Source organism: Dama dama, chromosome 20, assembly GCF_033118175.1.
Source record: "Dama dama isolate Ldn47 chromosome 20, ASM3311817v1, whole genome shotgun sequence".
NCBI lineage: Eukaryota > Metazoa > Chordata > Mammalia > Artiodactyla > Cervidae > Dama > Dama dama.
In genome coordinates, this window is record NC_083700.1 from 78,167,391 (window position 1) to 78,181,208 (window position 13,818).

General features: G+C 38.8%; 1 protein-coding gene across 1 annotated transcript in view; it reads right to left on the reverse strand.

Annotated features, from left to right (window-relative positions):
- Positions 1 to 13,818, reverse strand: part of RAVER2 (ribonucleoprotein, PTB binding 2) — a 136,511-nt gene that overhangs the window by 80,556 nt on the left and 42,137 nt on the right. Inside the window, exons 3-4 of the mRNA XM_061168461.1 lie at positions 6,408 to 6,877; positions 3,444 to 3,635 (exon numbers count right to left, since the gene is read on the reverse strand). Coding sequence (XP_061024444.1) covers positions 3,444 to 3,635; positions 6,408 to 6,877 — 662 coding nt within the window. The remainder of the gene's footprint in view (positions 1 to 3,443; positions 3,636 to 6,407; positions 6,878 to 13,818) is intronic.

Consider the following 13,818-nt stretch of genomic DNA (forward strand, 5'->3'; position numbering starts at 1 on the left):
TAGGGAGAAATCACATAATTATCCCAATAGTTGTAGAAATATTCTGATAAAGTTCAATGCCAATTTATGATCTTTTTAAAACAGAAAACCTGATAGAAGATATGTACCAAGAACCCATAAGAAAAAAAAATCAATGCAGTACATTACTTTTAAGGCTGAGAAAAATTTAGGATTTCTCACTGTTACTAATATCTAATCATGATATCTATTAAAGGCCCCATGAAGCGCTGTTTACTATGGTAAGGAACTGAACTTATGCACACATTAAAGAATATTAAGCAAGAGAATGACATAATTTGATTTGAGGATGAGAAAGATCACTTTTGTGGCACTGGAGAAGACAGATTAGAATAGGGAAGACTAATGACATGGCAATCATATAGCAGGTTATTCAAATCATGAAGGTGAGAAAAATTAGATCCTGAGTAAAGTAACAAAGATGCTGACAAGTCTCAAGGATTTAATAGATATCAGGATGTGGAACTGAAAGACTTCCTAAGATTCTTGGCATTCTGAACTGGAGAGTAGATGAAGATCAATCATGATTGAGTTTTTAGTTCAGACAGCTTTAGTTTGAATGAACTGATGTCACACATAGATATTACAGAACATAGAAAAGCAAGTCCCAGGGAAGAACAGTTTCCTTTTGGAAATGCTGAAATTGAACTATTCATATAACATAAAAAGGGGGTGTCTAATAATCATTTTAAAATATAGATTTAGTGCTTTAGAACAATTTGGTTCAAAAATATAAGATTGGGAATCATCACTGATAGGCAATAACTGAAGCCACTGGAGTGATGAAGAGGAAGAAAGTAAGGAAGCCTAGTACAGAGGTCTACTGATAGCATCCCTCTGGGAAAAAGAAGAAAAGGATAGAACAATTAGACAGAGAGGAAAAGAATGATAGGTGGAATTCAAGGCAGTAGGCAGCTGGTTTTAAATGCTGCAAAGAAACCAAGCAAAGAAAGACTGAAAAGTACCTATGTGACTTGATTACAAAATTCCTGTAAATCTTAGAGAGAACAGATTCACTTAATAGCGGAAGCAGAAACTACACTGCATTGGGCTGAGAAGGAAATGAGAAATGGGAAAAAAAAAAGGTGACTAGTGGGATCTAATTGTTCAAGAAGCTCCAGTTGTGAGGAAAAGGTATTACAAAGGCCTGCATCTAGAGAGGAAAAGATTTGAGTGTGTTTATAAGCAAATGGGACGGAGGCAGTGAACAAAAGGTCAAGTAGAAAGTAGAGGAGGCAGATCCTTGAGGATGGGGCAAGGGCATGAGCCCCTGCTTTGGTGGGAGGGAAGCAGAGCACTCCCTACATGACAGCAAGGATCTTTGTTTTGTTCACTCAGTTCAGTCGCTCAGTTGTTTCCAACCCTTTGCGACCCCATGGACTGCAGCCTGCCAGGCTTCCCTGTCCATCACCAGCTCCCGGAGTTTACTCAAGCTCATGGTCATTGAGTCAGTGATGCCATCCAACAACTCATCCTCTGCCGTCCCCTTCTCTTCCTGTCTTCAATCTTTCCCAGCATCAGGGTCTTTTCCAAAGAGTCAGCTCTTCACATCAGGTGGCCAAAGAATTGGAGTTTCAACCTCAGCATCAGTCCTTCCAATGAATATTCAGGACTGATTTCTGTTAGGATGGACTGGCTGGATCTCCTTGCAGTCCAAGCGACTCTCAAGAGTCTTCTCCAACACCACAGTTCACAAGCATCAATTCTTCTGTGCTCAGGTTTCTTTATAGACCAACTCTCACATCCATACATGACTACCGGAAAAACCACAGCTTTGACTAGACAGACCTTTGTTCACTGGTGAATCCTAGAATATCTCTAATACATCTTGTATGTAGTGGGTACCCAGTAAGTATTTATGGAATGAATGCTATTAAAGAGAAAAAAGAAGCAAAAAGTGGAGCACTTTGCTCAGGGAGTGTAAGAGAAAGTAAATGAATGAGTCCAGCACATGGCCTGTATATTTCTATAAAGTAGCAGCCACGACCATCAGATAGAAAGAAGGACAAAGACTAGAAAAGTGAAGATTTGAACTAGTGTTGCTGGGGAGTCAGCTATAAAGAATGTCAGACATTTGCAGGAGCACTAAGTCACCTAGTTGTCTGTTTTTCTCCAAGAAGACAGAGTGTGCTGACTGCAAAAGTGGGTGACTGCATGGAGTCAGACTCAGAAACTCAGCACATCCAATCCAACCAAGAGACAACTTGACTACAGGCAATGAAATTGACAGTGAAAGAATGGCTGTAGTCATGGATTATGCCAGTCAAGGACATGAAGATGACAGAAGAACCTAAGAAGGGAAGGAAAAACTAAGAAAAAGGGAGAAGACATCCAGGACCAGAGGTGAGATCAAGGAAGAGGGCAAGTGAAATGATAGTAGGATACCACTGACAACCTGTCATCTCTTCTGCCCTCCTTCCCTCCCCTGATGGTCCTTCTCTCTCCACTTCATTTACAAACCATTTCCAGACTAGGTGATTTCTTGTTGTCTTAACTATGATCTTGTCAATACTTTGTATATATACTTTATAAATTCCCTTTGGAATTTGTAAACTTGGCCTCGCATATCAAGTTCCACTGAAGCTGTGAGTGCTCCAGCCCTCCCCCTCTGCTGCCATCGAGCTATCATTTCACCACACATCTCTACACACTCAGCCTACCTAGACCTTTTCCACTTTTCAAGCATGAAAATTCGTCTCCTCCTACTGCTGGAAACGTTTTGTCACAACCAGAGTATGTTCAATCACTCATTCTCCCTCCTTGGGGGTGCCAGACTCAGCAAGTAAAAACACAGGGTGCCAGATAACAATGGATAATGTTTAATGTAAGTACGTCTCATGCAAAATCTGTATTCACCTGGCAATCCAACTCTCCACCCCCGTCAACATTTCAAAATTGTACCTTAACGTTACATTCAAATGTCACCTTCGCAATTCTGAAGTCTTCCCTGGACCCTTCAAAAGTATGTTTCTTCCTTCATTTGATCAATGGGTATTTACTATTCTAGGTGCAAGGAGTAAGAAACTGTGAAGCAGGAATAGTTGCTCCCTACAAGGAATTTTCAACCAGAGAAGTAGAGAGGGGAGTAGTAAGAGACAGTCACAATAAAGAAGTCAGCCCAACATGCACACTTATGAACCGTTTTTGCAAAAGGGGGCATGCTGCAATCAAAACTTACAGAACAGGAATTCAAACATTTACTGAATAAATAAAACATTTCCTCAATTCTTGAGATGAATACACTTTACAAAACACAGTTTCCTCTATGGTACTGACTCCTGGCTTGATTTGGCAGAAGTATTATTTAGTCAATTAAAAAAAAAAAAGAATGTCTTCATGTAATAAAAACATAATGAAAGTCCAATCAATGATTAACTAGCTTGGATACTTGAATTCTTCTATGTTCTTGAAAAAGAACAACTTACCACACGTTGAGCTGCTATCAAAGCTGCTAAGGTACTTCGCCCTGGTGCTCCCGGGGCACAGAAGGAAACTTGAACTTTGCTTCCCTTGATGGTCATACCATCAGCTGCTTGTTGAACCTCTTCAGCATGCTCTGCAGTGCTATATTCAACCACTGCAAAGCCACCAACATAACTACCTTCATCCTGTGCAAGCTGATGTGATACAATTATTAAAAAGGGAATTCTAATACTTAGTTAGAATTATTTATTTACAAGTAAATCATCTGTAAATTCAAGGACAAATGTCTCAAAGCATGCTACCGGTGAAAATATTGTATTCCTTTTTTTCCCGAAAATAAAAGTTTATTAGTTGGGTAGGTACAGTCTTTCTAGAAGATGGGAAGATAAGTAAGATTCTGTCAAGCTTCTTTCTGCTTCTTTGAATCTCTGATTTATTTTAAAAGTCAATGTTCAAATGATCATAGTCCCTATATATTTAATAATATATAATTATTAATCTCTATATTAATAATTAATATTAATTAATTATTAATCTCTAGAAAATTAATAATTAATAATCTCTAGAAAAATTTGGGGACACAACAATTGAACTTTCTTTAAAATAAATTCACCAGATACAGAGACGATGAAACCTGTTGAATTTGATCATGTATCTATTTGCATTATCAAGAGAACAAAAGTAGAAGGAACCATATTCAACTTTCATTTCAATATTTTAGGTATCCCAGGAATTTGGGCAAAAATACCAAAGTAAGCCTTATTTAGGAAACTGTGCCCCAAGTTTGTTTAAAATACCATATGCAGGACACAACCTTTTCCTGAATGTGCCCTAAACAAACTCCTGCAAAGCAGAACTCAATTTATTTCCAGTCACCCATGTGTAAGAGTGTAAAGGAAGATACTAAAGCCCTGGATCCATAAAGACTCGTATAAAGAGCAAAAGTAAGAAAAAAAATACAACACTAAAAAGTTTCTAAGTGTTGAACATAACTGAATCATCTTAAACACATTCGTATCCAGTGATAAATGTGATAAAATTTAGCTTTGTATGTCTCCAAAGTATAGAAATAGTCCAATAGAAATATCTACAAAACTCCTGTTTGGACTTGGCATCTCATAAATTGGTATACAATTCAATAATTTCTTAGTCATTTTTTAGCTTTTCTCTTAGTTTTGAAGCTTTTTTGTATAGTAGACCAAATTTCTGTTTTTTCCCTTTCTCATCCTTTCTTCCTTTTAAAACTATCCTCAAATGTCTTTTCCTCCATAAAACTTCTTCCATTCATGTGGAAGAAAGGGAAAATATCTACCTCTTCCAAATATTTCTCCTACAACCTCATTCCTTTTATTCAAACCAAATCTTAAATTTAGATTTGTAAAAGCCATTAGTCCCTTTGGTCCCTTCTGATCACAAGGTAAGAAGACTGTGTCTTCCATATAGTCTATGTCAACCTACCAAACCAGAGAGCCTGAGTTTAACAGATTTACTGATAAAGGCATTCAAAGTGGCTTTATCAAGCTTTTGAAAATTTCTAAAATATTTTTATTATTCTTAGTTTATTATATAATCTTCATGCCAAATAAATTATACTATCATTTTAAGTCTTTCAAAAAAATATCATTTTAGTTTCATAGCATTGGTAATTTTAAAGAGCAATATTTCCATTCAATATGAGAGCCATTCAAATATGTAATGGCATGACTTGTGATCTATTAATAGTTAATTTTCCACTACTTAAAAATACTTAAACAAAAGCTAAATGATCACTTACAATGATTGTAACAGATCTTTTTCTTTTTTAACCAGATGGAAAACAAGACCAGATAACCTAAGTCCCTTCTAACTCCAAGATTCATATTCAAATACAATATGTAAAAAACAGCTTTCCCCTCATATTTGCTTCAAAGGCCTCAATTAAAGCTACAAAGGATTATGCTTGGCTACAGGATATCACTATATAATTTTTAGTATTCAAGAACAGCATATCAATAAGACAACTTTCAATAACTTGGCAAAGATTTGTCACAAAGTATTCTAATTTTTTGAAGCTCCATGGATAGTTTCTTTGATGATTATATTGGGATTGGAGGGGCAGAAATGTAAGAAAAAGTAAGATGGCAGCATTAATTTTAATTAAATAAACTATAATAAATTTCAAACTTTCTACTGCAAGAGTAGAGATTCAATACATGTATGATAATAGAAAAATAAGGGTGAGCAGAGGAAAGATGGGAGATAAGAAGGAGCAAAGGAAGAGAGAAGAAAGGAAGAAATGAAGGGAAGTGAAAGAGAAAGGTTTCATCAGGTGCTATAAAAACCTGTAGGAAGGAGCCATATACAGTATATATTTTTGTCCATTTGGTAGAATTTATTAAATTTTATTCTGACAAAGTGCTTGAAAATTCTTACCAATGTTGTCAGTTTTCAGGATCTTCTCTAAATGTCTCACTTACCATGACCCCATTAAGACAGAATAAAGCATTCTTTCTACACCATGTAACACTTTTCTATTTTGCATTATCTCACTCTTCATACGGGATATATAGTTATTTGCTTATCTGTCAGTGTACTCTACAAAACTGAGGTATAGAGAGAATATCTTCCTATTTGTTATATTTCTGACATTTAGCGGTATGGTACCTGGCACTGAGAATGCGACACATCAAATGTGGGTGGATGAAGTGATCAATACATGAATGGTTCAAGAACAGATGAAAGGAGAAGGTGGATGCGTTAAGTGTCGGGTTTGCTAAGACATAATTATATAAGAACAACACAGTCTGGCCCACCAACAAAGGAAACTGATTTAAAATTTACCATCATATTAAAGTGTTCATTACAAACTAAAGTAGAATGAGATTATCCACGCTGATATTTACATGGGTATAATAAATATGTGAGTCTATGCAGATGCATATGTAGATATTTTTAAATATTTCAAATAATATCGTAAAAATACATACCTGGCAAAACACAGGTTTATGGATACTGGAAAAAAACTGCAACAGCTCCTCGGAATCTCTATAGTCACTAGGGAGTTTATCTATACAAAGGCACTTAGAATGAATGAGCTCTGCGGCCAATAGGTTAACATCCATCCACTGGGCAAAGACAGCCGATGCTCCCAACTGTTTACCCAATAGCTCCAATCGAGCCTTTGCAGCAAAGTCCTTTTTCATGTATTCTACAAATCCATAGCCTTTGGAACGGCCAGTAACTTCACTGTAGACAAGAAAACATCTCTCAACATTTCCATAAGCACGAACAAGTTCTTCAAACTCTTCTAATGTAAAAGAAGTGGGCAAGTTGGTAATACATAGCAAAGCATCTGTTGGCTGGAGCTGGACTACTAAGTCTTTTCCTCGAAAAGAATATTGATGAAACATCTGAATTGCATTCTGCGCTTGTTCCCCATTCAATAAGGTAACAAAAGCTGGAAGAAGATAAAATGAATGAGTTTTCTGAGCCAGTGTTTTTAAGCTTTTTTGATCATAACCCACAGTAAGAAATACATTTTATACCTATGCCTCAGTACACATATGTAAGTAGTCACTAAATCATGTCTGACTCTTTGCAACCCCGTGGATTGTAGCCCAACAGGCTCCTCTGTCCATGGAATTCTCCAGGCAAGAATACTAGAGTGGGTTGCCATTCTCTTTTCTCCAGGGGATCTTTCCAACCCAGGGATCAAACCCGGGTCTCCTGCATTGCAGGCAGATTCTTTATTCTCTGAGCCACTAGGGAAGCCCACCCATATGCGCATATATATACACACACACACACATATATATATATATATATTTCTGAAACAAAAGTATCAGGAAGCAAAACACCTATCATGTGTAATATATTCTGATATTTTATATTCTATTTCATTGTTTTTAAATGCTGATACTCCCACGTAAACAATTTCATGACCAGTAACTCAAAAAACATACAACGTATATTAAGAGCTCCACTTCTGGGGGGAAGGGCAATGGTAGTCTTTTTGAACTACACACAGATTTGATATTTTCCATCAATAATATGTGATGCAAAATTTTATGAACTATTCTTCCTTCTCAGAGAGTTCTCAAAGGCCCTATTTGATAACAAGAATACCTAAAATATACCTTAAAAATAGGTAATTTTAAAATTATTTAAAAAAAGAATACCTAAAAGAACAAAGGCATAGCCAAAAGACACCAAAATGCCCAGAGGAAGCCAAATCTTTCTCCAATTCATGTACATGTTTCCTTAAAATAAAATTAATTACATTGAAACAATACATACACATACAATTTGTATACTGTTGGGATGAACAATATGGTATGAAAAGATCACAGGATTATGATACTGGACAAGTAGCTTACCTTCCAATCTTTGTAGAACAAACCAAAGAGGGGTAAAAAAAACCTGTCCTGTCTACCTAATGAAGTTGTTCCATCATTAAGCAACAAATAGACATGATAATTTGCAAAATCTGAAACATAATACAAATATAAAATTCTAAATCACTGAAATATACACACATGTATATCTGATAAGATTTTGAGCAATATGATAAGAAAAATTTGAAACCCCCACATTAAAGAAACAACACGGGACAAACCACAAACTAGAAGCACACTGTTCTCTCAACCTTCCTCCCTCTCCTTCTCTGCCTCTTTGGAACGCACAATGAAGGTGCCCCATATGAGTACCTAACTTACCCAAATGCAAAGATAACAACATGGCAAATGTGCACACAGCGAGAGAGAAAGAATTTAAACAGCATGGGCAGTCCTGCCTGCCACCGCACTCAGTCTTCTCCTCCCTTACCTGGTCTTAGCGCCCACGCGCCTCTCAGACTGCGAGCATCTCTCCACAGTGAGTGCGATGCTAATATTTAAAGAATTACATTTTTTATTTAACATGAAATCCACATACAAGGAAACTACTTACAGAGGAATAGCTAACTCTTTCAGCACTAGGGGTAAAATGGCTTTGCTGCACTTACTGAGAGATTATCTCTTGGTTTCCAACAAGCCCTTACAAAGGACTTGAGTTATTTTGATTCTATGACTTTCTTTCCTTATGCTGACATAGAACTTCCCTGGTGGCTCAGACGGTGAAGCATCTGCCTACAATGCGGGAAACCTGGGTTCAATCCCTGGGTGGGGAAGATCTCCTGGAGAAAGAAATGGCAACCCACTCCAGTATTCTTGCCTGGAAAATCTCATGGATGGAGGAGCCTGGTAGGCTACAGTCCATGGGGTCGCAGAGAGTCGGACACGACTGAGTGACTTCACTTTCTTTCACTCTAGCTCATAAGTTCATCAGTTCATATTTGATTTGAATTCTCTGGGTATCTGAAACTGCTAACCATTCCCTTCCTTAACTTCCTTAATAAAGTCCTTCGCGATTTTCTTCATACTAGCCTAAGAGCACTCCTCCTTCCATTTCCTTTGCTATATTTCTCTCCATTCACACCTTTAAGGTAGTAATTCTTAAGGTTCCTTCCTGGAAGAAGCACACACAGTGACAGCCAGTGACTGTACCCAGCAACCCTGAGCCATAAATCCCTGTCTATGCCCCTTTCCCTGGGCACTCACATCCATGCCCATATATTCATTTCTCATGTGCCAGGCTCTGTGTTAGGCCCTGGAAAGGAGGGGGTCAACAAAACAAGCAACATCCTTTTCAACAAGGACCCCACAATCCAATAGAGGATGACAGATTAGACAGAGAGTTACAAGTCTGATATTACCAAAAAGAAGTATGGGGGGCTATGAAATAAATTAATAGAGCAAAATGGCTAGTCTGGGGGCTCACAGAAAACCTCTTATTCTCTTGTCAACTCTCAAAATTACATTTCTAGTCCTTAGTTCCGTATATATTCACATGCTGATTCACACATGATCAAACATAACTCATGATCTTCATCCTCTCCATTCCTGTAAAATCTCAACACAGCTCAGCTTCCTTCATTCTCTGTCTTAGCTGCTAGCATCACACTCACAAATGGGAAACCTAGGAATTACCAGAGACCCTATATGCTTTACCTCTCACTTAATGGAATCCTCAAATTTTACCCTCCAAATAGGTCTTGGATCCATCCTCTTTCCTTCATTCTTCTAGCTTTTCAATCCTTTTTCTTCAATGACAATAAAGCGAACTCTCAAAAATGAAAGTTTAATTGTGCCTGTCTACTGCCTAAAATGCAATGATTTACTGTCAAAAATGAAGCCAAGACCCAGCGTAGTTATCATGCCCTACCAGGCCCTTTTGATCTAATGCTAGCCTCATTAACCGTCAAACTGAGCTTCCCCACCACACTTCTTTATTCTCCAACAACACTGAGTTGTTTGTAGTTCCCTAGGTATCACCTTGTTTCATGTATCTATACATGTCACTCCCCTGCCTACAAGATCTCTCCCATATCTTCAGCCATTCAAATCATTTAGTTGGCTTTCAAATTCAGCCCAGGGATTAATGTATCATGATCTCCAGGAAGCATTCTCTGATGTTCTCTTCCAGTTAGTTAATCCTTGTTTTATTACCCCTCTGTATTTTGAACATTGACTGGATTATTGCAGACATCACAATGTATTATAATCTTTGTGTAGATGTCTGCTATTCTAATCAACTGTGAGATCCCTAAACTGCTATGGAATATATATCTCCATCAGTTATCATACTGTCAGGTCCACAGTGGTGCTTCTGTGTCAGCTGAATGGATGAATGTATAAATGCATAGATTAACTCAGTTCAGTTCAGTTCAGTTGCTCAGTCGTGTCCGACTCTTTGCGATCCCATGAATTGCAGTACACCAGGCCTCCCTGTCCATCACCAACTCCCAGAGTCCACTCAAACCCATGTCCATCGAGTCTGTGATGCCATCCAGCCATCTCATCCTCTGTCATCCCCTTCTCCTCCTGCCCCCAATCCCTCCCAGCATCAGGATCTTTTCCAATGAGTCAACTCTTCGCATGAGGTGGCCAAAGTACTGGAGTTCCAGCTTCAGCATCAGTCCTTCCAATGAACACCCAGGATGATCTCCTTTAGGATGGACTGGTTGGATCTCCTTGTAGTCCAAGGGACTCTCAAGAGTCTTCTCCAACACCACACTTCAAAAGCATCAATTTTTCGGCGCTCAGCTTTTTTCACGGTCCAACTCTCACATCCATACGTGACCACTGGAAAAACCATAGCTTTGACTAGACAGACCTTTGTTGGCAAAGTAATGTCTCTGCTTTTTAATATGCTATCTAGGTTGGTCATAACTTTCCTTCCAAGGAGTAAGCGTCTTTTAATTTCATGACTTCAATCACCATCTGCAGTGATTCTGGAGCCCAAAAAAATAAAGTCTGACACTGCTTCCACTGTCTCCCCATCTACTTCCCATGAAGTGATGGGACCAGATGGCATGATCTTCGTTTTCTTTTTTTTTGATCTTCGTTTTCTGAATGTTAAGCTTTAAGCCAACTTTTTCACTCTCCTCTTTCACTTTCATCAAGAGGCTTTTTAGTTCCTCTTCACTTTCTGCCATAAGGGTGGTGTCATCTGCATATCTGAGGTTATTGATATTTCTCCTGGCAATCTTGATTCCAGCTTGTGCTTCTTCCAGCCCAGCATTTCTCATGATGTATTCTGCATAGAAGTTAAATAAGCAGGGTGACAATATACAGCCTTGACATACTCCTTTTCCTATTTGGAACCAGTCTGTTTTTCCATGTCCAGTTCTAATTGTTGCTTCCTGACCTGCATACAGGTTTCTCAAGACGCAGGTCAGGTGGTCTGGTATTTCCATCTCTTTCAGAATTTTCCACAGTTTATTGTGATCCACACAGTCAAAGGCTTTGGCGTAGGCAATAAAGCAGAAATAGATATTTTTCTGGAACTCTCTTGCTTTGTCGATGATTCAGCAGATATTGGCAATCTGATCTCTGGTTCATCTGCCTCTTCTAAAACCAGCTTGAACATCTGGAAGTTCACGGTTCACATATTGCTGAAGCCTGACTTAGAGAATTTTGAGCATTACTTTACTGGCGTGTGAGATGAGTGCAATTGCGTGGTAGTTTGAGCATTCCTTGGGATTGCCTTTCTTAGGGATTGGAATGAAAACTGACCTTTTCTAGTCCTGTGGCCACTGCTGAGTTTTCCAAATTTGCTGGCATATTGAGTGCAGCACTTTCACAGCATCATCTTTCAGCATTTGAAATAGCTCAACTGGAATTCCATCACCTCCACTAGCTTTGTTCATAGTGATGCTTTCCAAGGACACTTGACTTCACATTCCAGGATGTCTGGCTCTAGGTGAGTGATCACACCATTGTGATTATCTGGGTCATGAAGATCTTTTTTGTACAGTTCTTCTGTGTATTCTTGCCACCTCTTCTTAATATCTTCTTCTTCTTTTAGGTCCATACCATTTCTATCCTTTATCGAACCCATCTTTGCGTGAAATATTCCCTTGATATCTCTAATTTTCTTGAAGAGATCTCTAGTTTTTCCCATTCTGTTGTTTTCCTCTATTTCTTTGCATTGATTGCTGAGGAAGGCTTTCTTACCTCTCCTGGCTATTCTTTGGAATTCTGCATTCAAATGGGAATATCTTTCCTTTTCTCCTTTGCTTTTCACTTCTCTTCTTTTCACAGCTATTTGTAAGGCCTCCTCAGACAACCATTTTGCCTTTTTGCATTTCTTTTCCATGGGGATGGTCTTGATCCCTGTCTCCTATATAATGTCAGGAATCTTCATCCATAGTTTATCAGGCTCTCTATCAGATCTAGTCCCTTAAATCTATTTCTCACTTCCACTGTATAGTCATAAGGGATTTGATTTAGGTCATATCTGAATGGTCTAGTGGTTTCGCCTAATTTCTTCAGTTTAAGTCTGAATTTGGCAATAGATTAACTAGTACATTTTAAAACTGACAATTCTCATTTTCCTTTTCTTAGGTATCTGCATTTGCTCAACCCAAATAAGATATCTTGTGGTAGAATTTAGATAACATAATGAAGCAAATTTAAAAGTCCAGGCAGTAGGGACAAGAGGTCATTGCTTCTCTTCTATAGTTTCTTCCATTTCTTTTCAAGGCCACAAAGTCTCTAAAGAAAGTCCAACTTTTTTCACATTGACTCTGTGGAAGTGGAAGTTGTCACTCTTGAGAGAAAACACTATAAGACGTGTGGAAATTAGTTCTGTTTCCATTTTCCTACCAACATTTTAAGATTCAACAATTGGTCCCAATCCTTTCAAAAGTCACACTTTTATTTATCCTTTGCCTTGGCTGCTCTACTAGTATTATTGGCACAAATTTGATGGCAAGCATGCAAAAACTTCTTTTTCTAATGTTCAGTTCAGTTCAGTCGCTCAGTTGTGTCCAACTATTTGAGACCCCATGAACTGCAGCAGTCCAGGCCTCCCTGTCTATCACCAACTCCCAGAACTTGCTCAAACTCATGTCCATTGAGTCGGTGATACCATCCAACCATCCCATCCTCTGTCATCCCCTTCTCCTCCTGCCTTCAATCTTTCCCAGCATCAGGGTCTTTTCCAATGAGTCAGCTCTTCGCATCAGGTGGCCAAAGTATTGGAGTTTCAGCTTGAGTTTCAGCTTCAACATCAGTCCTTCCAATGAACACCGAGGACTGATCTCCTTTAGGATGGACTGGTTGGATCTCCTTGCAGTCCAAGGGACTCTTGAGAGTCTTCTCCAACACCACAGTTCAAAAGCATCAATTCTTTGGCGCTCAGTTTTCTTTACAGTCCAACTCTCATCCATACACGACTACTGGAAAAACCATAGCCTTGACTAGATGGACCTTTGTTGACAAAGTAATGTTTCTGCTTTTTAATATGCTACCTAGGTTGGTCACAACTTTCCTTCCAAGGAGTAAGCATCTTTTAATTTCATGGCTGCAATCACCATCTGCTGTGATTTTGGAGCCCCCCAAAAATAAAGCACCTCAGCACACGGGTTACCCTCGGAGCTCACATAATCTTCCTGGTGATGTGATTCTGCTAAAACCCAAACTTCTTGACCAAAGACTGATTTGGCAAACCAAACCCTAGCCTGGTGCTTGCCCCTTCCCCGGGACGTGATTCAGATCCTGTCGGAAACACCGCTAGAGCAGCTAACGGAATCAGAGCGCCAAGCTCTGTGACACAAAAGTATGGAGATGACATTCTTAATTCATCTCACGTTCAGAGGTTGTGGTCACTAGAAAAGCGCTTCAGAACACTTCATTCCTTCCTACTAGATGCAGACATATGCCGAGACAGGCATCGCCAGCAACCTTTCTTGTTTTTAAACGTTTAAAAACCAAAGGGGCTTCCAACCATAAGCCAATCTGCATGCATCCTGCATCCCCTAAGAGGGGGATGAGGGGTGGGGGACCAAGGTGAAAA